This window comes from Artibeus jamaicensis, unplaced genomic scaffold (assembly GCF_021234435.1).
Source record: "Artibeus jamaicensis isolate MK-2021 breed Jamaican fruit bat unplaced genomic scaffold, CSHL_Jam_final contig_465, whole genome shotgun sequence".
Classification (NCBI taxonomy): Eukaryota; Metazoa; Chordata; class Mammalia; order Chiroptera; family Phyllostomidae; genus Artibeus; species Artibeus jamaicensis.
Window position 1 is genome coordinate 15,720,460 of NW_026521843.1, and position 26,469 is coordinate 15,746,928.

General features: G+C 52.6%; 1 protein-coding gene across 1 annotated transcript in view; it reads left to right on the top strand.

The window, feature by feature from the left end:
- Positions 1 to 26,469, top strand: part of PLB1 (phospholipase B1) — a 112,954-nt gene that overhangs the window by 22,821 nt on the left and 63,664 nt on the right. Inside the window, exons 5-17 of the mRNA XM_053667136.1 lie at positions 505 to 545; positions 1,079 to 1,122; positions 3,992 to 4,082; positions 4,421 to 4,472; positions 6,309 to 6,395; positions 10,482 to 10,544; positions 11,276 to 11,355; positions 12,216 to 12,291; positions 13,117 to 13,221; positions 14,256 to 14,312; positions 18,663 to 18,734; positions 19,545 to 19,619; positions 21,365 to 21,428. Of these exons, the coding sequence (XP_053523111.1) occupies positions 505 to 545; positions 1,079 to 1,122; positions 3,992 to 4,082; positions 4,421 to 4,472; positions 6,309 to 6,395; positions 10,482 to 10,544; positions 11,276 to 11,355; positions 12,216 to 12,291; positions 13,117 to 13,221; positions 14,256 to 14,312; positions 18,663 to 18,734; positions 19,545 to 19,619; positions 21,365 to 21,428 (907 nt within the window). The remainder of the gene's footprint in view (positions 1 to 504; positions 546 to 1,078; positions 1,123 to 3,991; positions 4,083 to 4,420; positions 4,473 to 6,308; positions 6,396 to 10,481; positions 10,545 to 11,275; positions 11,356 to 12,215; positions 12,292 to 13,116; positions 13,222 to 14,255; positions 14,313 to 18,662; positions 18,735 to 19,544; positions 19,620 to 21,364; positions 21,429 to 26,469) is intronic.

The window sequence follows — 26,469 nt, forward strand, 5'->3', positions numbered from 1 at the left end:
TTCATTTAGTCAAACAGTATTTATTGCACCAATATTTACTGAGTACTTATGATGTGTCAGGTACTGTTCTAGGTCCAAGAAACATAGTCCGGAGCAAACCAGGCAGACTCCTGCCCTGGTGCTGCTACCCAGGCAATGAACCAAGTAAACTGTAGACAATGGACAGTCACCCACAATCTCTTTTGTTTCTAGTTAGAATATTCACACCGTTTTACCACGCATTTAAATCTACGCTCTCCAGCACCTGCTTTCTGTTCGAGGGAAATCCACCCCCCTCCCATTTCTCTGGGTTCTGACCTCTCCCCCCCCCCCCACCTTTGCTGCAGAGGAAGCCGGATTCTCTTCCCTCCCTGCAAAACGAGCATGGGCAACTGGACCTCTCTCCGCCGACCCATGGGCCCCCTGGGAATCAGCGAGAGGGCCTGACAGGCAGCCGGGGTCTCGGGGGGACAGACAGGCTCTGCCCCCTCCCCTGGCTGGATTAACGCCCCCCATCTCTTCCAGAGACCAGACCCGGGGACAGCCGATGCAGAGAAGCCGCCAAGGTAACTATGCTGGAATCACAGAGCAACAGAGCTGAGCAGAGCCCCTGAGGATCTGCTCTGCTTGCTTCGCTGATGGGGAAACCCCAGGCCCGGGGAGAAAAGGCCTTGCTCCAGGCTCCCTCAGGAACAGGTGTCCCTTAGGAGCAGGGACAGAACCCAGTCTCCTGCCTCCCGTGCTGTTGAATAACCCCAGGCTTCTCTGGGTAGACAGGAGGAAAAGCAGGAAACACGCGTGTGGGACTCTCACTTCCCACCAGCAGCCAGGCGCCCTGCTCTGCTCAGGGGGCAGCATGCGGGGTGGACCAGGGCCGGTCTCCTTCTCCGCCAGGGGCCGAAGCCCCTTCCAGCTCTGGGCCAGAGGGAGCTGTGCACCCCATCCGTTCATCTGGGCAGCTCCATGGCCATCTGAGCGGTGTCTCCAGTAAGGGTCACTGAAGAGGTGGAGCCAGGCTGAGCTGAAGCTTGTCAGGGAACAGGGTGGTGGGCGGGTGGCAAACACAGCCTGACCCGTGCCTGTTTGCTTCTAGCTGCAGGACTCAAACTGGGCCGCAGCAGGCGTGCATGGGAGTGGTGACAGGTGAGTTCCGGGCACTGTGGCCAGACTGCAGATGATCCCCATCTCTCCTGACATCGTCACCTGGTGCTAAATGAAGAGAATGGATCCCATGGGCCACTTAGTCACAGAGTCTAAAGAGAAAAGGGAAGGAGAGACAGGGAACCCGGTGTGAAAGGTCAACGTACCCTGAAAGGAGGGCATGGGAGCTGTGTCTGAGGGTCCCCAAGCGGAGAGGGGCCAGGAGGCTTTGGTAGGTTAGAGGACATGGGAGGGGTGTCAGGGGATGGCCAGGACAGGGTCCTAAGGCTCCTTCTCCCCCATGACCCCAGGGCTGGACAAGTAGTGCTTCACCTGGGGAACTGCCCCCCATTCCCTACTCCCCACCCCCGCCAGGAGCAGACCTTATTCATTTTATAATAATTCCCTCACTTACAACTATATCGATTGGATTCAGAAGAATGAAGGAATATGAAAGCCAACTGTATCCCACTATCTGGAGATCATCATTGTAACATTTTGGCCTTTTTACATAAGAATGTACTTATAATAGGCCACCTGTAACCAGTTTTTTCCCTTTTAACGTCAGAGCCCCCTGTGACTGTATTAGGTCGTCTTGAAGCCTCCAGCCCCTTAACGCCAGCTGAATTAGCCTAGCGGGATGTGAGAGCCAGCTGTGTGGTGCTCACGGTGAGGAAAGCACTCTCTCCGTTGGAGCGGGAAGGCTCAGACACAATGCGTGTGCCCTGCGGAGCGGACACTCCTGTGACAGCAGTGGCAGTGAGGGAGCTGGTGCCCTGCCGGCTCAGCCAGGGAGCTTCACCGGGGCCTGGGAATCGCGAGGCTCCCTGCAGAGGACAGGGGTGCATGAGACCCCAGGCTGCCTGCAGCCCTCCCCTTCTGGCAGGGGGGCTTGGGGCCTGGTGATCAGCCCCCCAGGATCCGATTGACAGGCGGGGGGATGTTGGTGGCCAAAGTGGTAGGACAGTCCCCTTGGATAGGATCGAAGTGTTCTGAAAGAGGAGAATCCCCCTGACCCCCCAACACTGACTGGATGGTTGTCACAGCTCTGCCTGGGTTTGGCCCTGTTTTCCCTTAAATGAAGGGAAAACAGAAATGAAATGGTGTACTTGTGGCGTCTGGGAGGACAGGATGCAGTTAAGACCCAGAAACCACAAATGCAGATGCTTTGCCTGATTTTGCAATTTGCCTCCTCTTTTTGTCCCTTACCCACCTGGTAACAAGTCCTGACTGCCCGTCTTTAAGCAAAGTGACCAGGAGTCCCATCTGTCCCGAGATGCTGCTGAAGGCAGGGCAGTGAGAGCAGAACTGGCACCTGGATGTCCTCAGAGGCAGGACTTGCCTGTAGCTGCCAGTGAATCCAGCCCACCTAACACAGGGGAAGCGGGTAGGACTGGAGCACAGGGCCCGGAAGCTCCGCTTGTGACTCGGCCGGCAGAGGAGCACCTGGTCTTCCCGGGGAGAGGCTCCAGGGACAGCCAGGCCCACGCAGGTGCGAGGGCCAGCCCGAGCTCGGCCCGCCTGTCCTTCAGCCCCAGGACCGCAGAGCTCTCCAAATCCGGCGTGCCCTTGCCCACCGCAGCCAGTGGGCAGATGGGATACTGAGTCGGGTGGGGAGGGACTTTCTCGGTGCAAGGCAGGATCCCTGTGAAGCAGGTGGTCCGGCCCCTCAGCCGAGAGCCAGAGAGAGGCAGACAGCACGGAGCAGGTGCACAGCAGGCGTGGAGCAGGGTGACAGGCAGGTTTGTGAGAAGAGAGCCGCAGTCCTGTTTGACCAGAGAAGCCACGTGGTACAGATGCCGTCAGTTAGAAAGCAGTTCTCTCAAAGACTTAGCACCGGGTAGGTCATTCACCCTCACAGACAATCCTGACGCCAGGGAGGAAAAGGTCCCTCCCGCACACTCACACTCACACTCACACTCACTCTCACAGTCATTCACACATTGTCTCACACTCACACACACACACACACACATACACACTTGGACACATGCACACACACTGTCCTGCAGTCTTCCACTGGCCTCAGAGCTTTCCACGTTCCCACCACGTGTGAGAGTGGGCTCCTTCCCGGGCTGGCCAGGGCTTATACAAGGAAGCTCATCGGTTCCGGCTGAGGATGAGGAAGACTGAGCCACACATACCTTTGGTGGCAGCCCGAGCTGACGATGCCGAGTGGCTGGCCTCCTGACACCCAGCCCAGCTCTCCTGCCCCCATGCCCTCCTGCCTGCTGCCCACAGTGTCAGCTCCTTCGAGGGGGCCTGTAGCGCCGCCTCCTGGATTCCGCTCCCCCAAAGCCCCCCCGGCACCCCGGGATGGGGCAGAAAGCGGGGACAACTGAGGGTGGGGCGGAGACACTTCCCTCCCGTGACACTTTCCCCCTCTGCCCTCTCCTCTCTTGGGAGCGAGGCACAACTTCACTGCTCCTGGCAGCACTATTTTTAGCGGTCCTCTGGCTGTCAGCTCTGGGACATGTTCCCTGTCGCTCCCCAGAGCTTTCCCAGCCTGCTGTCACTCTCAGGAGGAGAGGGGCTGGGAGGCAGCCTGCCTAGGCCCCTGTCTCAGCACAGTTTCCCTGCGGTTGGCCTGGAGACCGCGGGCAGGCTGTGTATCTTCTCCCAGCCTGTTCCCCTTCACAAATATAAGGTGCTCAGCACTGAACCTGGCCTAGCCCTTGAGAGATGGTCATTTTCAGCTCTGTTTACTTCCAGATGCCTGCTGTGAGGCTGACCTCACAGCTTAAGGCAGGTGTGAAGGGCAGGGTTTTGGAATAGGGGCAGCTAGTCTGGGCACTTTACCCCAGAGGGGTCGGTCTTTACAGGTGACCCCCAACCGTCAGGGCCACAACCCTCACACCAGCTCCCCCTTTAGTCCTTTCAGACATCATCAGACACTTCAATACATCTGTTCTGAGGCCTGTGTGCCCCCTGGGGGAGAGAGAGGTGCCCCACAGTGGTGCTGAGTAAGTCCCTTCGCTGCTTCTGTCCACGGCTATCCACTCCCATTGGTCTCGGCATCTGGGCGGGAGGATGGGGCTGGGGGCTGGACTAGTCAAAGAGGCTTAAAAATAGAGGTCTCTATTAAGCCAAGGCCAAAATGCCTCTCCTATGCTGACCTAAGTCTCTCTGATGGGCCTACTTCTAAAAATCAGGTCAAGGTGTGCCCTCCAGAAGCCAGGGCTGGTACAGTGCAGCTTTGAACTCAGAGACTGGCTCCTGGGCTGGGGCAGGGGTCAAGCTTCCAGCCCTGGGCAAAGTTGAATTTAACTGATCTTGTCTCTGCCCACCTCCTTCTGTGCAGAGACTTGTGGACTCAGGCAAAAGAACTGGTGAAGAGCATGCAAGAGAACCAGGTAGGAATCCGCCCAGCTCGGTGGCTGGGGCTTCCCATGCCTGCTGAGAGGCAGTCAGACCACAAGCACCAGGCCACCGTGGCCCCTCGGCCATTGTGCCCTGAACTCAGCCACCAGCATGGCCTGGGCACTCCAAACCTGCCCTTCCAGAGACCGTTGGAACACAGGCCATTTCTTAGGTGCACAGTGGTATTCTGTGTGGTAGCAGAGGGCCTGCGTGACTTCCCACTTAGGAAGGCGGGTAAGAACTTGGGTCCAGACAGAGAGCAGTTTAAATGGGAACCCTGAATTCTTCACCTGTTCGCTGTATAAAGTTGGTTAAGGCACTTAGCCTCTCTGAGCCTCAGTTTTCCCATTTGTGAAGTGGGCATAATGAGAGGCTGTAGCACAGGACTTAGGAAGTATTAAATGAGGTGGTGGATGTGCCTAGCACAGAGGCAATGCTCAATGAAGGCCTGTAGCTGTCATTGTCGTAGAAGTGGCGGTGGTGGTTATTAATTACCATGTTCATTTCAGTTCTCAGGCGGGGGCCTCTGTGACATACACGCCGGGGCCCTGGTACCCAGGTAGCTCTAACCAAGCGCTAAGCCTGGACCACTGGAACCAAGGGCAGTACTGTCCCCGTCAGCCATGAGCTCATTAAAGAGCTCAGGCGTTAAAGCCAGGTCGTTGCTGGTTATGCAGGGACAGGGACAAATGCAGGGGATATGCCATAGAGAGTTGGTTTCCTGCCCTGACCAGTGTAGCTCAGTGGGTTGGGCATCATCCAGCAAAGTGAAAAGTCGCTGCTTCGATTTGCATTCGGGGCACATGCCTGGGTTGCAAGGTTCGATCCCTGATTGGGGCATGTATGAGAGACAACCAATCAGTGTTTCTCTCTTTCTCTTTTTCCCTCCCTTCTCCTCTCCCTAAAAATAAATTTTAAAAAGTTTTAAAAAAAGGAATTGGTTTCCCCCAACAAGAGAATGCCAGAATTTCTGGAGTAATCACAACATTCTGGAACATACCTGGGGGTCTTGAATCCAACCCTGTGGTTTTATAGATGAGGGTACAGGTCCTGGGAATTCATGTGACCTGTGCAAGTTCGCGCAGTAGGTCAGAGCTAAAGCCAGTGTTTGGTTTGCAGCCTCGCTCTCAACTGCATCACGGTGCCTTTAAAACATCAAAATAAATGTTTATTTTTTTGTTTGTTTCCACAAGTGATGCGTGTTTATTACAGAAAAATAAGAAAACACTGGTAAACAAAAGGAATCTTACCCAGATAATTGCTGTTGACAACTCAGGGTATAACCCCTTCCATATTTTTTCCAAGCACATTTGTTCTAAACACATGTGTGTATTTTATAAAACAGGGCTGTTACTAGATGTAGATACTTTTTATAACCTGCTTTTCTAAACATGATATTTTTCCATGACAATATTACATTTTCCAACACCATTTTAATAGCTACAGTGTTTCATCTAATGAGTGTTTCACAGTTTCCACAGCAATTCCCTACTTCAGACATTTATGTTGTTTCCAGTTTTTTAATGTTAGAAACAAGGCTTCATTGATGTAGCTACACCTTTGGAGTATCCTTATTTCCTTAAAATACATTTTGAGAAATGGAATTGTTGGATCAAAGGGTATGCCCTTAAAATTTTTTAAAGTAGACTTTGCCAAATTGCCTCTGAGAGCAGTTATACACTTTGAGTTTCCCACCATATACTTAAAAAAATCCATAAATATGATTTTATGCATGTGGGTATATAAAACTGAAAAATAGTGAGAAGAGCGTTCTCTCGGAATCAGGTCTTACCACTATCTCTTTTTGACGCCGTTGCCTTTTTTCCCAGCAACTTGACTTCCAAAATGACTGGAAACTCATCAATGTGTTCTTCACTAACACAAACCAGTGTCACCTGTGTCTCTTCACCCAACAGGTAAGCCACAGGCTGGGCGCAGAGGGACAGCAGATGCCGTGGCGGGTACAGAGCCAATGAACTAAACCCGCTTGATCTAGACCTGGGCGGGGCCTCATGGCTTCTCCTGCAGAGTTTGGATGGATGGATGAATGGACGGATAGGAACCGTCTTTCCTATCAGATAAAGGGAACTGGGCTGCAGAGAAGCTCAGCCAATGATCACTCTACACTTGAGAAGGATCGGCCTCCTAGGGAAAACTCGTTGTGCCTCTTTCAACTCTGATTTCATTTGAGTGCTGAATTGAGGGAATGAAGCAGGACATGCAGTCTTGCCGTCACCTCTTGAACTGTAGTTCACCATGGACTCTGGTTGTGATGGGAAGCCTTCTGCTCACATATGTGGACCATCCTGCAGGCTCTTTAGTGTTCCTGGATGCAGGAAGTGATACACGTGGCTCCATCTGTTATTTCTGTTGGTGACTATCTAGGACTTAAATGCTTACGGATGATCATCCAGGTTAGGGTCCGTCGAGAGTGGAAGGGTGGGGGAGATACCTAGGCTCTGATGCTGTGAATGGCACACACATTCTTCTTCAAGGGCCTGCAGTGTGATTGACACCAAGCTGTCCTTGCCACTCACGGCAGACCAGGTACCTGCCGCCATCCTCTCAGCCACCTTAGGGCCTCTGCCAGGCCATGGCACAGGCAGAGGTGAAGTTTTTGGGGTGCCGCCTTCCTCTGACGTGTGCCCTTCTCCCAGGACATACACTCTGGCCTTCTCCCAAATGCCCTGTGTTCCCCCTGAGTGGGATTGAGCTCCCTCCACCCAACCCCTTCCTTTAGTGATGCTGGGCCCTGGGAAAATGTGGATGGAAGCCCACCTCACCAGAGCAGCTCGTTAAACAATAGCCCAACACATCTCCTGGGTCTGTGCCGTATAGATCTTGGAGGTTCATTGTTCTATTTCACCCTCTGTTTTCTCCCATGCCAAGTGAGGTTCACAAGCCCTGTTTATTCTATGCCCCTCTTTTTGGAGATAGTGCACACCAAAATTTCTTTATGGGTTTATGTATTCGTGCGAGCACTTAGTCTTTGCTGTACCCCTCTCGTCTACCTACCCACGCCTACGTTGTCTCTTCGTGCGTGAATTCGCTTTCCCTTTTTACAGGCAGGCACATGCTGTTGTATTGATGATGAGTTACATTCCTGCTGGCTTTTGTTTGATTTTTAAATGTTTGAACGCCTTCATGGATGTGGACACTCATTCATGATTTCTACCATATGCTTTTGTGTTCAGCATTGCTCTGAATTCTTGCTTTCTCTCGTGTATTCATGCCCGAAGCATTCTTGGCTACGTGGTGCATTCCTGTGCCTGCATGTACCCACCCAGTTCCTGTTACTAATCTTTAGTTAGATAACCAACGCACAAATGTTTTCTCCTTAAAAAACTAAAATATCACAGTTAAAGCTAAAATGCCACCTCCAATCCTCTCCCTCTTTTTATTTCTAAGCCTCTTACATATCTGTGAATCTTAGTATATAGTATTTTGTGTGTGTGTGCAAGAGAAAGAGCAATTTAACACAAATAATATTATATCATGAGCCATTTTTTCACTAACCAAGGATGTAGTCATGCTGATACACATAGATTGAGTTTATTCCTGTTACTTGCTAAATAGCATTCCACGGTGTAAACTTACTAAGTTGTGTTTCGTCATTTCCCCATTGATGTCCATACAGTTATTTCCAGTTTTGTTCATTTCCCGGAATGTGTGTGTTTTCCTAAATACAGTGATTTTCAGGTTGCAGATAGAAATATATTAGTGGGTCGAAATTAAGTTTAAAGACTGAAATCAAAATGCTAAAAATAGAAAAAGAATAAACTATAAGATGTTACAGTCAATTCCATGTTGTAAGGTGGGTGTTGATTCACGGGTTTTTTTGGCTTTGTTTTCTGTGTAGATGTGTGCATTGGATTGTAATGTGAAATATTTCTTACTCTGTGGGTCATGCTTGAGTAACTCGAAGAAAAGTACCTAGAATAGAGCCTTAAGCAGAATCGCTAGTCATCAGGTACCTGCTCTTTAAGGTGTAATAGAGACTGCCTGGTTACCTTGCAAAGCAGATGCACCCATTCTATTCCTCCAGTGTCCGAGGGTCTCATGCCCGACAACTGTCCCAGCACTTGTTATCAGACTTTCTGTCAATGCGTGACATTCCTCCAATATGTGGACATCTAATCAGGTCGACAGGTGCGGATTTATTCCCACCTCAGGACCTCAGCTGGGAGCCTCTGCTCCATCAATTTAGCTCATTGTGGCAATGCTTATATGCATCTGCTCGTGTTCCCTTTTCACTGCATTTTTTTTCTTTCATCTTGATTTTCCTTTTGCACAAAGACTGCCAAGTCTTTGGAGCCGGAAATAAGTCCCTCCTCCACGTCCGTTTCCCACACAGGACCCCATGGCTCCCAGGTCTGGCTCCCGGCCCGCTCACTGTAGTGAAATGAGTATGCTTGTAGGGTCTGGCCTCTTACCACTGTCCCCTAAAGTCTAGTTTGTTGTGAGTAAGATGAAAACGGCATTCAAAAGAAGAGACAGAATGAAGGAAAAACGCATAGCCAGGGGCACCACAAGAAAGTGATTCATTTATTCGTTGCAAATGCCTTAAGAAGCAGTGGAGGGCACACTGGTATCTTCTGACTGAACAATCCCGCTCTTGGAATTATCCCGAGGAAACGACTTATTGGGGAAAAGTTAAGTTTTGTCTGGGGCACACGTTTGATAGTAGAACATTCTTCTGACTGAAAGCAAAAGATATAAATAAAAATATGCAAATCCATTTGGGAAAATAAGCTTTTCCTGACTTTGGGTTCAAAGAGGAGTTTGTTGCATGTAAGCTTATAGACGAGGGATGTTTTGTAAGAGGGTAATATCTTCCACTAAGGACCAGGGACAGTTGGGGCCCAGGCAACAACCACTCAGTCCCTGGAGGGACTGGGTGGCCCCAGTTCACTCTGTAGCCATGAATACGCCCTGGACTGAGAGGTTTCTAAAGCGGGGTTTGCGGTCTGGACAGCAGCACCCAGAGAGATGACCTGAGTGTGAGCAACGAGGAGCTTTCTAGACGGAGTCCCCAAGGCTCTTCAGAAGGAAAATGGAGACGCTTGAGGCCCTGTTCAGAGAGAGACTCACTGAGACTGAAGAAAATGAGGCAACAGGCTTTACTGCGGGCTACAGCGACAGAGCAGGCTAAACTGGCTTCCAGCGGACAGCCTCCTACCGGAGGGGGGACTCCTGCGGGGCGGGGGTGGGAAGGGGGCTCCGGAGAGGGAGCCAGGGTCCACGCAGCCACAGCCTGAGTGATTGGCAGCTGTCTGCAGAATCAGCGCCTGTGTCCCCCCAGGAAACAGAACAGCTCCGGGCCTCTCTCGCCTTCCTGTCTGAGCCAAGTCCCCTCGGGGGACAGCTGGTTAGCAGGCAGCTGAGGAGTTTGTCTGGTGTAAAAGTTTATTTTTGTTTTGTGTGTTTGTTTCCCACCCCCCTCCCCCGCCCCCAAAAGGTAAGCCAGGGCCTACTTTTGAAGTACTCTATTTGCTCATTTATTTCCATTATCTGCTAGGCACTGGGTGGGAAGGGGTCCTCCCACACCTGGTGGCAGGGACAAGTCTGATGAAAGAGCGCCGTGTGGCAGTTTTAGGCCCATCTGGGTCCTGAAATCCAAGGGTAATCGGGTTCCCCCTTTGGACCTGATTTTCTTCAGACAGAAGTGACTCCATCAGCCTTTGGAATAAGTCCTCTCTCCCGTCCCTCAGTGTGAGCTGTGGAGTTTCCTCGACCTTGAGTTTGCCCTTCCCTGACATGGAATTTCTCATCTGGGGGAGTTTGATTTTAATCTAATGGATGATGGGTTGGGGAAATTGGAATGGACAAAAGCCCCGGGGAGCTCTGGGAAGGCTCTTCTTGTTGGAGGAGAACTGGGGTGTAGTAGGGCCTTTGTCACTAGCCTCTGGGGCGGGGTGGGGGAGGGGGAAGCACAGGCGAGCGCGAGCCCAGGCCCCACGCTCCCGTCTCCACCGACACTCAGCACGTTCCTCCTCTCGCAGCAGAGCAACGTGACAGGGGCCATGGACAAGCTGACCGCAACGCTGGACTACCTGCTGCAGGAGGTAAGGCTCGCAGCTGCCCCAGCCTGGGGGACCTCGCTCTGGGCACTTCCTCGTGGATGCCTTCCCCAGACGGGGAGGACTGCCCTTCAGAGAGCTGGCAGGGAAGGTTCCGGTTCCTCTCAAAGTGCCTCCCAGGGGTGAGAAAGTGGTGTCCTGGCAGGCATCCCACGAGGAAGGTCAAGACTAGGGAAGAGGTCTGGAGGAGCCGGTCTTTTCACCCTTTTCATGAAAACCTGGGTCAGCTGTAGAGCCCTTCTCTCTTGCAAAAGGTGCTTCTGACAGAGGCTTCTGGGCAGGAAGAAGGAGCAGAGCACACTTTGCCCTGGGGACTCACGACCCCACTCTTTGCTGCCCAGACTGGGGCAGTGATGACCTGGAGGGTCCCTGAGAGCTTTCAAGTCTTCCCCTCCTGGACTGACCAGGAGAGCGAGCCCCGCAGCTTCTGGGACTCCTGGGGGGCAGTTTCTGTGTCGGGCCCCTCGTGGCCCCCCCTTCTTGTTGTCACTGTGGTAGGGTGGTACCCTGCCCACCATAAGCAACAGTGAGGGACGCATTTTTGCATAACCAGCATGGAAGGTGGCTTTGGACCACCCCCGACCTAACTCCTCCCCAAGAGCATCTCCTGCTCAACCAGACCCTGCAGGGCCTCTAGCCAGGGAAGGGTCCCAGGGAGGACCCTGGGCAGCCATGGTGACTTTGCAAATGTTCTCCTTCCCCTTGTTTCCTCTTAGGTCCCTAAAGCATTTGTGAACCTGGTGGACCTCTCGGAGGTTGTGGGCGTCTCTCCCTGGCGTCAGGGGACCCAGCTCAGGTAAAAAGGGGAGTGGAGTGGAACCAGCAGTTCTTGAGAGGCTGCTGTGTGCCAGGCACTGGGTGGGGCACTTCGCACACATCAGTCCTGGGAGAGATTTAAAGGAGGGAGGACGAGAGAGATTAAGCCACCATGTGCGCGAGATCACACATCGTTCTGGACTGAGTCGAAGGATGAACTACTCAGTCGGGGTGATGTAAACAGATGGCCTGCTCCCAGCAGAATGACTTGAGAGTTTAAAAAGCAGGTTTGGCAGAATACCCACAAGCCAAGAAGTGATACTTCTAGAAATTGGAAACAAACAAACAAAAAATGTAGCTTATACGTATCTTACCTTCACCGAACTGAATCCCCATGTAGTTCTGAAACTGGTCATAGAATTTAAACTCCTTGAACCCAGATCCTAAGATTTCTGGCTTTGTACCCAGAAAAGAAGACCATGTGGCAACAGCCAGGGCAGGGACAGCTGGAGGTGCGGGCAACGGGAAGGAGAGGACAGAGCGGAGAGGGGAGAGGGTTCTGAAGAGAAAGGACACGCAGAGCAGGCGAGTTGGAGGTGGGCTTCTGGTGAGGAGGCAGCGGGGGACCGGTGTGGCAGGAGGCCGGGTGAGAGGGAGCGCATCTCCACATCCGTTCCGCACCCGATGGAGGGACCTCGGGGCAAGCAGATCACAATGTGCCTTTGCACTCTGTCCTCTTCCACATGGACTGGCTTCCTTTCCCCGCACCCTCTGAGATGTCCTGCTTCTCCCCACTCCCTGAACAACGCCAAGGTGCCCCAGCCCCCTATTTCTCTGTGGGGCGGCCCGCATAGCTCCACTGTAACCACGCTCTCTTTTCTGGCTTCTTTTAACCCGCAGCCCTGCAGCAGAGCCCTGTACATGCTCAGGAGACACCTCGAAGCTGTCCAAGCTTGTGGCACAGTGGGCCTACCAGGTGAGCCCACTCTGGGGGACTGGCAGCTTGCAGGGGCAGGGGGTCCTGGAGGAGAACAGGGGCGATAGGGACAATGAAGTTATAAGTCTGCGACTACAGGACTTCTCCAACGGAGTCGGGAACCAGAGAGCTGCCTTCAGTGCACTCCCCAGCGATGGCTTGATTTTTCGGTGCCTAAAGTGGGGACAGCAATCCTGGCAGGCCGGGGTGGGGGCAGGGGTGGTACTTTAGATAGTGAAGGACTTGGCAGATTTGTTTGGAAATGGTTTTGATCACCATCACTGCTTGTACCGCCGCATCTCTGACTACTGAGCTGATTCTGCCTAAACTGGGCCAAGCCCCAGACGACAGCCCAAGGGCACCTCAGAGGCCCCAGCACTGTGCTTCCTGATTCAGAGACAAGACCCCCAAGAGGGTGAGGTTGGCTCAGTGGGAGCCATCGTCCCTGTCAGCACACAGCTCAAAGCACAGTTCCTGTTGTCACATGTTGACACGATGACTCTTGTTTGAGAAGAAAGTTACATACGAAGCTGTGTGGCACTTCTCTCACTCCAGAGGTGACATGTTTTGTGCTGTTAGTGGCGCATCTGTTGCGGGCACACCCTCGGCCATGGACAGAGCGTGGGTGCCCAGCTGCGTGCCGCGCTGGTGTGTGCTACCTGAGCTCCCCGGGGACACGTGTCAGACCCACCCGGGTGCTGGTTCATGTCAGTGCGTGGTGGGCGGCTGTGACGGAGGGTGACCGGGAGCTCCCAGTCGGAGGACGGGGCAGGCTATGCCTTGCTTGAGCTCCTGGGTGCATCACACCTCTGCTCTCCCCTCCAGGAAAGCTGGGAGCATCTGCTGGCCTCCAGCAAGTACAACGAGCAGGAGTCCTTCGCGGTGGTGTTCCAGCCCTTCTTCTACGAGACAGCCCTGTCTCCACTCTCGGTGAGTGAGGTGACGCAGGAGCCTGGCCCACACCCTCTCCCCCTCCCACCCAGCCGGGACTCCCTGGGCCCACCGAGCGCACTCTCCGGGGGAAGATACTGCGGTATTCTCTGCGGTATTGAAGCGTGCTTCCCGGACGCTTCCGCACGGGGCGGGAGAGCCCCCTGAGGTGGGTTCTTAGAGGCAGAGTGGCCCAGCAGTCAGGAGCATGGGCTTGAGCCAGATGGCTGCTAGCTCTGAGATGGGACAGCTGTGTGACCTTGGGCAAGTTCTTGGAGCTCTCTGTGCCTTGGTTCCTTATCTGTGAAATCAGGGCCATTACTAATAGTCCCTCCCTCTCGGGTGAGGGTCAGATTGCATGAGTGAATGGGCATCAGGGACTTGGGAAGTCCTCAGTGCCTCTTAGCTGTTGTGACTGTTCAGGATAGAATTTTAGCAGGGGCATGTCACCCTCCTTCAGCTATCGGCTCTCTATAGTCTTCCCTTCTGGAAGGGAGGGTTGACTTGCCCCCTCCCCCCAGGTCCCTGGGCCAATGCCCTTTGCCCAGACCACGAACACGGCGGCCGGTCAACACATGCTCTGTGGGGTCTCTGATGCCACTGAGCCTTCAGCATTGTGTGTCTGGGCAAAGGGCATTGCCCAGGTCCCTCCAGGCCCCTGTCTCTGGCATGTTGGAGTCACCATGCCCTCTCCAGGATGTAGGAGATATTTAACAGTGGTTTAGAAGGAGGAGGAGGAAAATTAGTTCCCCTCCCCCTCCACTCTGACCATACATGAGTCACTTCCCCCGTCACTGCTGCTTCTGTTTAGTTCAGTTAGGGAGAACCCTGTGATAATGGGGGGTCCGACCTGCTCCTGCAAGCCCTGACCCCAGACAGTGGTCCTGTATCATTGCTGAGTGGAAAGAGGCTGGGAGAAAAGAGTCTGGATGGATCAGGACCACTTCGTCTCTGCCAGGGACACCCTCAAAGTGCGTGGCAGGTCCGCCCCCTGTTTGGGGGCACGCAGGGGTTCTAATCTGGTTCTCTTTCAGGAGGAGTGGCCACTCCAGGATGCCACCACACTCGCCTTGAATCTCTGGAACAGCATGGTGAGTTGCAGGTGACCCTGGGAGGCTGCAGTGTCAGCCTGGGGACCTGGCCCACAGGAGGGGAGGGGCTGACCACACCCCTCTGCTCCCTGCTCTGATGGAGGGGCTGCGGGGCTCCAGCAGGATCCCTGGACAATGGCACCAGGCATCGTCCCCACATCTGGGGCCAGCCCAGCTCTGACCACCTGGGAGTCTCACCCCCTTGTCTCAGAACTGCAACGCAGCCCCGGTGGTGTACAGGGGTCCCTGGGCTTCAGTCCCGCTCTCCCCAGAGTCAGGGGTGTGGCCTCAGAGTCCACAGGGGAGACTACACTTGGAGGGGGGCCCTGGGAACAGATCACGTGGCAACTCCAGGCCAGCTGTCCCTCATGTCCTACTTGAGCGCCATCATGTGGTTTCAAGGCCCGGTCTGGTCCCTGGGATGAACATGGGCTTTCAAGCGACGAAGACCTGGGTTCAGATGTGAATCCTGGCTCTCACAAATCATGCGAATTTAGGGACCCCACAAAGCCCAGCTGTAACACCTGGCCCGAGCACTGGCAGGTGTGTGGCTCACTCCAGGCCCAGAGTCGGCCCTTCTTCCTGTCACTGTGACAGGTCTGGCCCACACCTCCAAGGCCCCCCAGGGCTTCCTGTGACCAGTCAGTGGATGGAGTGGAATGTTAAAACTTTGAGCTTTTCCAGGGCACCGGACAGACACCTGATCTTACCATTCATTTTTCCCCATCCAAGCCGCCCTGTTTTTAGACAGCCAGTGACAGACACTTGGTCCTCTTCTTCCTTGGCTTAGAAAGTTTTTCCTGCATCTTTTCAAATCAGTGCTCCGCGGAGAACAAGGGGCAGCTGTGTTTCAGCATGGGTTAGCCAGAGGGCAGGACAGGGTGGGGGGCAGGGACTGGCCTCAGGGGGCCCTAGTCAAAGGAATCACACTCTCCTTTAAGGCCCCCAGGTGGGATATTTCCCCCAGGAAACCACTTTGCTGCCGATCAAGGGCAGAAGACAGGCACTCAACCCCTCCAGCCAGGGCTGCCCTCCTCTCACCTTCCTGCCGGGGGGAGAAGGGCTGAGTGTTCCAGCTCAGCCGAACCCATCTCCTTCCCCTCCTCTGTCACCCTCCCCCAGGCAATGGAAGGGAGCCTGCAGTGTGCCCTGTGCTGGGTCTGAGGAAGGTATAAACGCGCCCCAAGTGGCCTTTGCTTTCACTGAGCTTAGGGTAGAGCTGGAAGGATCAGGCGACTCAGAGGAACAAGAGTGAACTTGAACTCAGCCGGCAGCAATTTGCTGGACTGTGCACCCAAATGCAATACGGGCAAGAGGTCAGGACAGCCCCGCAGTGGTGGGATTTGCATTGGCTTTGTAGGGTGTGCCAGACAGGGTCAGGGTGGGCATTCCTAGGTAAGAGACCTCTGTGAGTGAAGAGCCTGGAGGCAAAGAGGCCAAATGCATTGTTATCAGGAGGCAGCAGAAGCTGGTCTGAGAAGGCAGGGCCAGGAGGCCCCGAGAGCAAAGGGAGCCCTTTGAGAGCCGGACAGAAGCCGCAGGGCAAAGAGGGAGACAGGGCCCCGCTGCCCGTCTTTGCCCCTTCATCTTGCTGTTGAGCATCGCCAGTGGTGGTGGCAGCAGTGACAGCTGCCTTCATTGAGCCCAGGTGATGTCCTGTCCGTTCAAACCAGCACTGCAATGTCCTCTAACCCACTTGAGAGTGAGGACGAGGGTGAGCACGTGCGCAGCGGGGGACAGGAGTTCTCAGGCTAAAGAGCTGGGACACAGTAGGTGTCACAGGGGCTCTGAGGAGGCGGAGGCGGCTTTTCTGGACGGGCAGTCCCCCCTTTCTCCCCAGACGTGTCTCCCCACCACCGGGCATTTCCCGGTGAGAGTTCCCTCGGTTTCTGCAGCCAGGGCAGCAAAGAGGGAGGGCCCGTCCCTGGTGTGTCTTTTGGGGTTCTTTTTGTTTGTTTTTTGAGGTGAGTCACATGGCCTTTTCAGGTGTCCATCTTGCCTACTTGCCTAAGGGTGTCATAACCCTCAGTCGGTCTCTGAGGGCCTTGGGAGTGGTTCAGGCTTGGGTTCACCCTGGCTCCTCCCAGGGACCCGGGGAGGCCAGGAGTCTGCCTTCGCCCCTGGAGCCCCTGCTGTGTCGGGCTTCACAGAGAGCACGGAGCTAACAGTCGGCGTGTTCACCCGTGCCCACGCTCACAGACGCACACAGCCCCACCTGAGCGGGCAGTGGAGCGGGACCCGGAGAACCGCCGTGACCACAGGCGCCCAGGTTCTGTGCCCCTCTCCTCCCCCTGGGCCCAGGACTCCGGGGAGCAGAGTGGCTACATAGGGCGACACCAGTGTCTGCTCCCTCCCAGCCCCCACTGCCAAGCCCCAGCACGTGCATAAGCTCTGAGGGCCAGTGACCGGTGACAGGAACCCCACACACCTGGAGTCGTCCCAGCAGAACGCACCCCCAGACTGAAGCTGAGCCCCTGGCACAGAGCTGAGGCGGGTCTTGTGTTGGGGACATAAGTTATTCCTTAGGCCATTTCTGCCTCAGTACTTTCTGATAAGGTTTAGATCCCCCACAGTGGTTTTAAGGAAATCACCTTTGGGGGAGCTCAATTCCCAGGTCCTTCCAGCCATCACTGACCCCCACCTTGCACCAAGCCCTGGGCAAGGGGCTGGAGCCTCAGGGCAAGGTGGGAACTTGCAGCAACCGCTCACAGTCACGTGCAAATTTTCCTTGGAGAGAATGTTTGAGGTCGCCCTGCTCTGCCACACTCCAGGTCACGTCAGGGTGGCCTTGAAGCTGTGCCGAGGGGACATGAGCCACGAAAGATACCAGCGCCGGGTGTGCCTGGTGCAGGCATGCATTCGTGTGCCCGCAGGGGGCGGGAGGAGCAGGGACACAATGGTGGTCACTCTCCCCTTGAGGACGAGGGCCAGAGCGGGTGGAAAGGAAGTGAGTGGAAGCAGGAAGGGTAATGCAGGTGACTGAGAGTGATGTTCAGGACAAGGTTCTTCAGGGCTTGTTGGGAAAACTTCTGAATTTCCCTTCTTTGAGGTCTGTAACAAACAGGCTTGCTATGTCCATTCTACCAGAACCACGAAGATGTGGCTCTTTCCAGATCCTGTTACTGATTACATATTTGAAAGATTGGAGAGAAGGAAGCAGGCCAGATTGACATCTGGCCACCGGCCCAGGCCCACTCGACACTCCCTTTGCCAGCAGGTCTGGCCACTCTGGGTGGCCCTCCCCTCCCATTTCTAGGAGTGTCCACCATCAGAATAAAACTGAAAAGGGGGCCTTAGCTCCTCCTCCAGCCCTTGAGCTAAAGGGTTGCCACTCCTCTAAGGGTAAAGTTCTTTTCCTGCTTCTTGCTTTGTGGGCAAAGATTCTGGGATAAGATGTTGCCCAAGACTCTCGAATTCTCCCGGAGGGTGGCAGAGCCCGCAACGGAGCCACACACAGTACTGCACCCTGGAGCCTCCTGTCTCTCGTGTCCCCTGTCAAGGTCCTTGGGATGACAAGGGACAAAAGTACTGTAGGAGCCTGGATGCCGCAGGGGGAGGTAGCACTGACGGCAGTTGTGAGCCTTTCCGCCTTCTCCTCGATAGTTTCTGATAATTTCTAACCACCCCCTGCACAAAAGTGTTAAACGATCCTCCAGTGGTGGAAGCTCAATGTGCAGAAGAAAACCCGTGACGTCTCAAGGCCGCTGCCTTTTTCTTTTAAGTGTTTACACACATAGAACGGGCGTGTAGAAATAACAGAAGGCACTTTTAAAAACTTGCTTCCACATCTAGTTCTTCACCACCCTTGCTTCCCCTCCCCGCCCCGGTGCTTCCGCCTGTGGCTTCACCGTGAACTTTTTGTCCAGGCTGTTAGATGGGCTTTGGTTATCATTTCAGCGGCTGCCCGGGGCAGAGCTGGTGCCACCGCCAGTCATTCCTGAATCGATAGACACAGGAAGCCGTGCACCCACTGAGAGACGTGTGGTTGCAGTAAGACCCGATGTCCTAGTCCCAGCATGGCCTCCCTGGTGTTCAGTGTTTCCTGTGACATCAGGGGACGTGGGCTAGGAATCCATGATTCCTCGCGCGCCCTGAGCCTCAGCTCGAGCGTGCACCAGATTGCCGGGAAGGGCCTGTTGAAATGCCGACAGCCGGACCGCACCCCACGGTTCCCGACTCAGGTTGGGATGGGAGCTGGGAGTCTGCCTTGCTGATGCATTCCCAGGTGACTCTGGGGCTGCTGGTCCATGGTCAAACTCGGAGAGACATTGGACCATGAGTCTTTCTTGGCAGCACCTGGATTGCTGCCACCCGTGCACAACGTGTTCTAGAGATCACTTTCTTTTATAGATGCAGCCAGCAGGACAGAAAGATGAGCCATTCCACGCAAATGAGAGAAGGCTGATGAAATGTCCCTCTCAGGTAGGCCAGGCCAGGCGAGGGGAGGGCGTCTACCACTGAATTGGGAGAGAAATGGGGTCACCAAGAGGGCTTTGCGGTGAAGTGAGGGCTTATCTGGCTGAGACATGAGCCACCATAGAATCCTGGGTCTGTTTTTCTGGGTCTGGTCCCAGCTTTGCATACTCGGTACACCTAAGCCTTATAAAATTTAACTGTTGTAGCAGAATTGAGCCGTTTTAGTAGCATTATGGCTCCTTCCACACCTATGGAGGCATAGGAGGGACAAGACGGTATCTCACCTAGCACCAACTGTCCCAAATGTGCAGGTGGATTTCTTAAGTAAGTGCCAAATATGTAATAGGGATATAATTAAAGTTGCTGAATAAGCAAATGAGAAAATAACATAAATGAGTAGAATTCCTTTCACCACTTAATGGTAGTCAACGTTTTGGCTTTATCGATGAGTCGTAAGTTTTTTGTTACTAGGCTGTAAGAACTATATCATTCACCCTGTTTCTGCCTTCACTTTGGCTGCCAGGAAGCTTACAATTAAGTTCTTCTTTCATGGAAATATATGTACCTTGCTGCCCACCTCCAGGTAGAGAGCAAGAGATGATGACTGTCGCACCTGGGAAATTTGAAAGCATTAGTGGGCTCCTTCAGGGAACCCCTGAGTGGGACAGAGAAGCGAAGCCAGAGAGTGGCTTTCACCTGAATGACGGTGTGAACTTTCCACACTGGCCAAAGCTTCATTCTGGATGACGAAGCCCGAGGATGAAAGGGCACAGATTTCTGGGTCATGGTTACAACACCTTACTTTTTTCTCTGCAGGAAAACCCCTATCTGTTCACCTACAGAAACAGCAACTACCTGCCCACGCTGACGAATCTCCGTGAGAAGTCAGAGGTACGGAGAGGTTTTCTGTTGTCGGTGCATGCGGGAGTGAACCAGGGGGCCATACACCTTGCTGAGTCCGTGGAAGCTTCCATGTGGTTCTTTATGTCCAGGAACCCCATGGGCAGGCTGGGACGGGTGACAGAGCAGGTGTGTGGCCGTCTGCTCGGTACTTGAAGCAGGTCTTCCCTATGGCTCTGTCTCGAGACCAGCCTGGCAACCGTTCCCCACCGCTTCATGGAGAGTGCTGGGCGCTCGGCTCTGCCTGCTGCCTGTCTACTCTGCTAGAAGGCAGGGTTTTTCGGGCCCTTCCCAAACCTTGGACAAGTCCTTTTAAACTTGGCCGAGGCCTTAATCTGAAGGGAAAGTCAAGAAGAAGCCAAGAAATATGGTGAAACCAGACAGTGTAGAGAACAAAAGTCCCCAGAAATTGGCCCACACCTCAGGGGCCACCTTACACTTACGTCTTGCTTCTTGCTTTTCTCATGACTCTTTCTGAGACTTCCTGCTAAGATTAGACAGGGTGCCTTGCACTGCTCCAAGAGAGACACTCGCAGGTTGGTGTCCTTGTTCTCCAAGGATTGGGGACTGACATGGGTTATGACAAATTTGGCCTAGCGCCATCCGTGCCGCCTTGTTGTATGAAAGAGGGTGAGTGTTACTGCAGGTGGAGGCAGCGCCGGTGACCTGGGCCTGCCACACACAGCCCAGGAAATGCAGTGCGGAACCCACTCTCCTTCACCAGCTGGCCTCACTCTTCCTGATACCACAGCAGTGAGGACACACCGGAGGGGCAGCATGGCACCAGGAGGGGAGAGGACTGGCTCTGGGTTCAAATCCATGCTCTCCCGCTCACTGGCCACTGTGCCTTGTTGATTTTCCATGGGCAGTGCCGAGAGTCACGGTCCTGCCTCACGGAGCTGTTATAAATCATGGTAAATAACAAGCAGGTAGCACCTGCAGCAGTGTCTGGCGTGCTGTGAGTTCTGTTATGAGTGTTGCTATTACTATCGTCTGGTCACAGGGAGCGATACATTCCTGCGGGTACAGCAGTTGATGACCTACCTGCTCTGTGTCGCTGGGACTCAAGGCCAGTGAGGGCGGGCACTCGGAGCAACTACCTGGTCATTATTTGTTGAGTGACTAGATAGCTGGGTGGGTGAGTGGATGAATGGATACCAGGCATGGGAGGTAAAAACGTCAATAAAATACTTGCTTGTCCTCAGGAACTCAGTCTAGTGGAGTCAACCAGCAATTGCTGTGCAGCAGAATAAGTTCTGTAATTCAGGTTCCCATGGGGTGTTCAGGGGGCACAAAGTCAGAGCATCTAACTCTGGGGGAACAGCCAGTACCCCAAACAGACAAACAGCCCTGCTTTCCCTGAGAAGTTGAGCAGAGCAGTGACATAGTGCCATTGTATTGGGAGAGAGAGGCCCCTCTGGGTGGACTAGAAGCTGGGGAGGAAGCCCAGGGGACTGAAGGTGGTGTTGCTGCGAATGCCGCCATATTCTGGGCAGGAAGCACCGGAGGCCTGGGCGGAGGTGGAGGCGGAGGTGGAGGGACCAGAGAAGGGGGCAGGGCTGGGAGCGCTTGGAGACGATGCCGTGGACACCCAAGTGCGAGCGTTGCAGGAGAGGGAGAAATGGTAAAAGACACTCGGGTTGCTATATTACGTGACATTTTCCAAAGTAGAGACCCCACTTCTCACCCAGTTTCACGTTCCATTTCTCCTTATCTCTCTGTGCATCTCATTCCAGGTGAGAGACGGAACGGAAATCAGGTGCCGTGACAAGGATCCCTCCGACACCATTCCCACCTCAGGTACAGGGCTTGAGTCAAGGGATTTTAAAACTCTTTTGAGACCTGAACTCACCAAAGTCAAAGCAACCACAGCATGATGAGGGCTTTCCACACAATCCAAGGTTCACTGAGAGGGATTGCGACGGGCAGGAGAACCAGTTCTGTGTGCACAGGCCTTGTTCTACTGTGCTTCACAAACGTTGCTTTTTTTTTTTTTTTTTTAACAAATCAAAGGCAATACCCTCCTCTAGCAAAAAAGGTTATGAGTCACTTTATTGTGACACTCTGTTGTCATGGTCTGGAACCAAACCTGCTGTATCTGAGGTATGCCTGTACATCTGTAAGTTCATGCCTGTGTTTGGGTATTCTATAACAAATAGGAGATGACATGGTATGCTGCGATATGATACATAAGATAGGATAACGTTACCAGCAAGAATTTATTAAAGCATTAACTGGGTGCCAGGCCATGCTCTGCAAAGAGACAGCTCATGTCATTGTCCCTGCCTTTAAGCCTTGATGAGGTGAATTTGTTCTCAAAAAGCAAGACTGTCTTGAAGCCGGAAGCAAATATAACCAGTCCACACGCCCTGTCAGAGACCTTTGCAGGGCACCCTGAAACCCCATGTGGACAGGAGGGCACGCTGTCTTAGAAATGTGCTGTTTCTACTGTTGCTCAGTGTTTCCAAAGTCCATGGTGTTGGACCCTGAAGAGGAGAGGCATGGAATGTTCTAGGTGGAGACCATGTCAGAAGGGGGCTGCCTGTGGGCTGAGCCTCTTCCTCCAGGCCAGCTGGTCTGGGAGGCATGGCGGTGCGCCTCGCTCACAGGCGGGGTGGGGGCCGGGCACTCGTGCGTGGGGACTCACAGGCAGCCGGGAGCATTTCCGCAGCAGTGAGGTGGGGTCCTGGAGGGAGGCTCGTTCGCTCAGTGATTTGTTCACTTGTGCGTTCATTGACCGGTGCTTGCTGAGTGCCTCCCACGGGCCTTCCAGGATTGAAAATTAGATGCGGCAGTGCCCAGCAGGAATCTTCAGCGATGCAGACCCTTGTCCTCAGATTGCTCCCTTTTGCTGAGGGTTAGCAGAGCACACAAACGCCCTGGCCATTAGCCTGTCCCTCAGCCATGTCTCAGCCCTACACACCCTCATTAAGCCAAATGAGTGGGGAGCTAAAAATCTCCCCCAGACTTTGGTGTATAACTGGCCCTTGTCCTAAACTGCAGATTAAAGGAATATATCATTGAGAGCTTACACACACACACACTTGAACACTTTTAGTCTTCAACTCTCCCCCACACACACATACTTGGCGACACCCACTCCTATTGGTTAGTTTACTAGGAGGATTTTATCAGCACAGATCAATTATTAGCTTCATACACAGGCCCTCCTATAGCAAAAATGCAAAGGTATATGTAATATATGTATGTGTCCATGTATAGAGAAAGAAGAGCAGAGGGAAAATGTCTGTGTTTTAATAGCTGTAGTCTTTGCAGTAAAATAGCACCCAGCCTCTTTTTAATCTTATCTTCCTGGGAGAGTGATCTATAAAGCATTTCGCAACCTGTCTAGATTACGCTCCTGCTGTAGCAATGACGGCCAGCCAGTCCACGAGAGCATATCTCAGCATCTGAAAGCCAAATAAAATATGAACCTCTTCTTCATCCCCTGACCCCGAAGATTGTTGCTTATTGGCACGTGAACATGGAAGTGCCAGAAATCTCACGGCCTTGAGATCTGAGATACTCTGGAGATAAGGAGCTGTTTGAATGTGCAGATGGGTAGATTTAGGCCTGCCCGATCTACCCTGTGTGTACACGGGGCCCGCACCCTCTCTCTCCAGCTGTGCGGCCACACTCACTGAATGGCCTGGGCCTGCATGTCTGAGTCCCACCTGGGAAGTGTCATTTGGACAAGTGGCCACCACTAAGGACAGTAGTGAGAAACACTGTGCATGATCTATGATTGACATTTTAAACATACTTGTGACCGTGGCCGTGGGGGCAGGGAAAAGGACTTAGAACAGGCCACAGCACAGGGTACATTGTTATTTGCTCGTGATAATGATCGCATTTCTGGTGAGGTCGTTGACTCGTCTGGAGATCATGTTTGCAATTCCTGGTGGAGATGCAGACATCAGATATGTACTTAACAGATTATCTTATCTTTATATCCCCAGTGACTCAGCACCTGCTCAGGGCCTATACCTGTTTGCTGAACTAATCTGAATCCTCAAATATTTCTGACTCAGCAAATCAACCATTTTTATGGTCGAAAAGACTTTCAAAGCCACTTAGACCAAAGTGTCTTCTGTCAAACCATTTTTCTTATAAATAACTGTTTTGCCTTCAGAGTTACTTCCAGAAACCTTCGTTAGCCCCCTTTACTAGTGTTTCTCCGAAACCAGTGCACAGACATGTGACTAGCCAACCAAAGTGGTGTTTCCAAACAAGATGCTGCCTTCCTCCACAGGCCAGGGATGCTGGTGGCCAGGCTGCCTCCGAACTCTCCTTCTATTGGAGCTCACAGGTGATAAACCACTGATCCGTGGGGCTTTGGTGAGAGATACAGGGTTGGTAATTTTAACCAATTGGGCATTTGGTAGCCAGTGAATGAATACAAGCCTCTACTTTTCCCCTCCAGTTCACACAGTGCAGTGTGCCAGGCACTTTCTCCCGTGGCCTTTATAACTCCATAAATACTTGTATCATTCTATATCACCCCATGGCCCTATCCCTAACATAACTGGGATAACTTAAAAAAATTGGGGGGGCCTAGCAGCTGACTTAATGCCTTCCCAGTGAGGAAAGGAGCAGCACTTTGCAAGCAAGAGTGGGAATAATCTGAAGCCAGAGGGCACATGGTTCATCGGCTGTCTATTGAAGCTGGTTGTCTTAGTATTCGAACATAGGGATCCCATAAGCTAATTATTATAATTATAATTATACTATCTGCTACTGTAACCGAGAGTGTGAATCAGAACAGTGCATTCATTTAAGCCATTGATTCCTCAGTCCCTGAAATCATTTATTTTGCCCATTTGGCTGAAATGAAGCACTCAGATGCTGATATGAAAATGCACCCAGTTACAGCCCTGCGTGATCCCCGAGGGCTTCACGTCATCATGAGCCAGCAGTGTGACGGGCACTGAACTGTTTCTATAGATACCCGTGCTCATGGGTCTGGCAGCTCGACCTAGCCTGTGACTAGGAAGTACGATGCCCCACAGGACGGAACAGCCTGCCTGTCCCTAGGTGGACCAGCCTGCTAAGCAAGTTCAAACTCACCCCAGGATGTCTGGGTGAATTCAGTGTTTCCCTTCCCTGCAGTTTCCATCCCTTTGGGCTTGGAAAGCCGTCAGGTCTCTCACTTAGCCCGTCATTTACTTCAACACATTTCTTGAGTTCCCACTGTGCAAGGCACATGCGTTTTGTATAAACTCACACCAAGAGCACTCCAAAGGCGGAAACAAGAAAGCCTCGGGCCAGCAGTTCACCACCCTTAAAGACATCTTTTCCTAGGTCCCTAAAACCAGACAGCTTATGGGTTGGGCATCCCTAGCTAGCAATCAAGAGAAAGCTGGGGTTCAGATTATGGACCCAAGTAGTTTAAGTTGCTAGATTACACAAGACAAAACTCCAAAGTGCCAAGTCTTTCTCTTGGGCACCTCTCTTCATGTGCAGAGAGCTGTTTCCCCAGTTCTCTACATTTGTCTCCCCTTTGCGTGGTGTTGCATCATCATTTAGGTGGCCTTCTGATAAGAGGTCCCCTCTGAAGAAATCTTGATGATTTAATGATATGTTTATCAATTTCTTTCAAGGTAGTGCACAGCTTGTACCAGATAATGTTTAGCTAATCAGCACACGCAAATTTAATCTTATCTCTAAATAGTTCTTTCCCCAAGGAGAGCAATTGCTAAAGTGCTCTGCTGTGTTTCCAAGCTGTGACTTTGTCATATAGGGTGATATTAACAAGGCTCAAATCAAGGTCTATAGATGTAAAACTGATGATATGTGCTGGGTGCTATCTTCATAAAATTCCAGATAAGTCAAACTCCTCCTATCTAGTCTTGGCTCATTTGGTTTATTATCTCCTGCAGGAAACCCCTTAGAATGACCAACAGGAGAAACCCCCTCCCCGGCCCCACATCACCCAGTCTCTCTACACATATGCACATATATAGATACATGCATGCCCGTGTGTGTTTTCTGTCTGCTACAAATTTTGGGGACAGGAATAGCTAGTTGCAGCTGCCTCTTGATTAAAACATAATGTGCTTTTGATGCAAATATATCCAATCATTCCACATTTGTCAACCCCAAAGACTTCCACTAACCTTTACACCCTAGAGCGGTCACAGAATTCACTGCAGTATACATCATGGCAACAAGAATATGGTGATTGATTGTCATCACCAGGAGCTAAAATGAACCCTCTAGAGTTGGGGGGAGGTGATCTTGGTAGCCTTTTCCCCCCCTTTTCTTTAACAGAAAGAAAAGTCTTTCTGATAGAAAAGACTCTCTGAAAAGACTTTCTGAAAAGTCTTTCTGAAAGAAAAGACAGTCTGATTTCTTTTAGAAGGGGTCATTTTAAAGTTCTTGGGCTCAGCCTTGTGGATGTGTGCTAATGTGTACAGCTGGCTTTGTGACTAGAAATTGTTCTAACCACGTGTCCTTGGGCCCACTGCAGACCGACTAAATCCCAAGTTCTGAGGGTGGGGACCAGCCACCTGTGACTTAACCAGCTCTCCAGATGATCCTGATGTGTGCTCAAATCTGAGGACCACAGACCTACATATTTTGCATGTGCTCATTCACACCCCTGTATGTGTTAGTTTGCACACTGTGGTAGGAAGGGGCAGGGACTTTCACTTTTCCAATGAGAGCAATTCCTCAGGGGGCAGTGGTTCCCCATCTGCAAACAGCGTGGAAGTCAGGTAGACAAGGTGTCTCCATGGAGGGAAACAAGACACGGTCCGCCCTCCGTGCCAATCCAGCTCCCTCCACAGGCATAATTATACAAGCCCGATTTGGAGGTTGAGGAGTAGAGCGGGCTATAGGG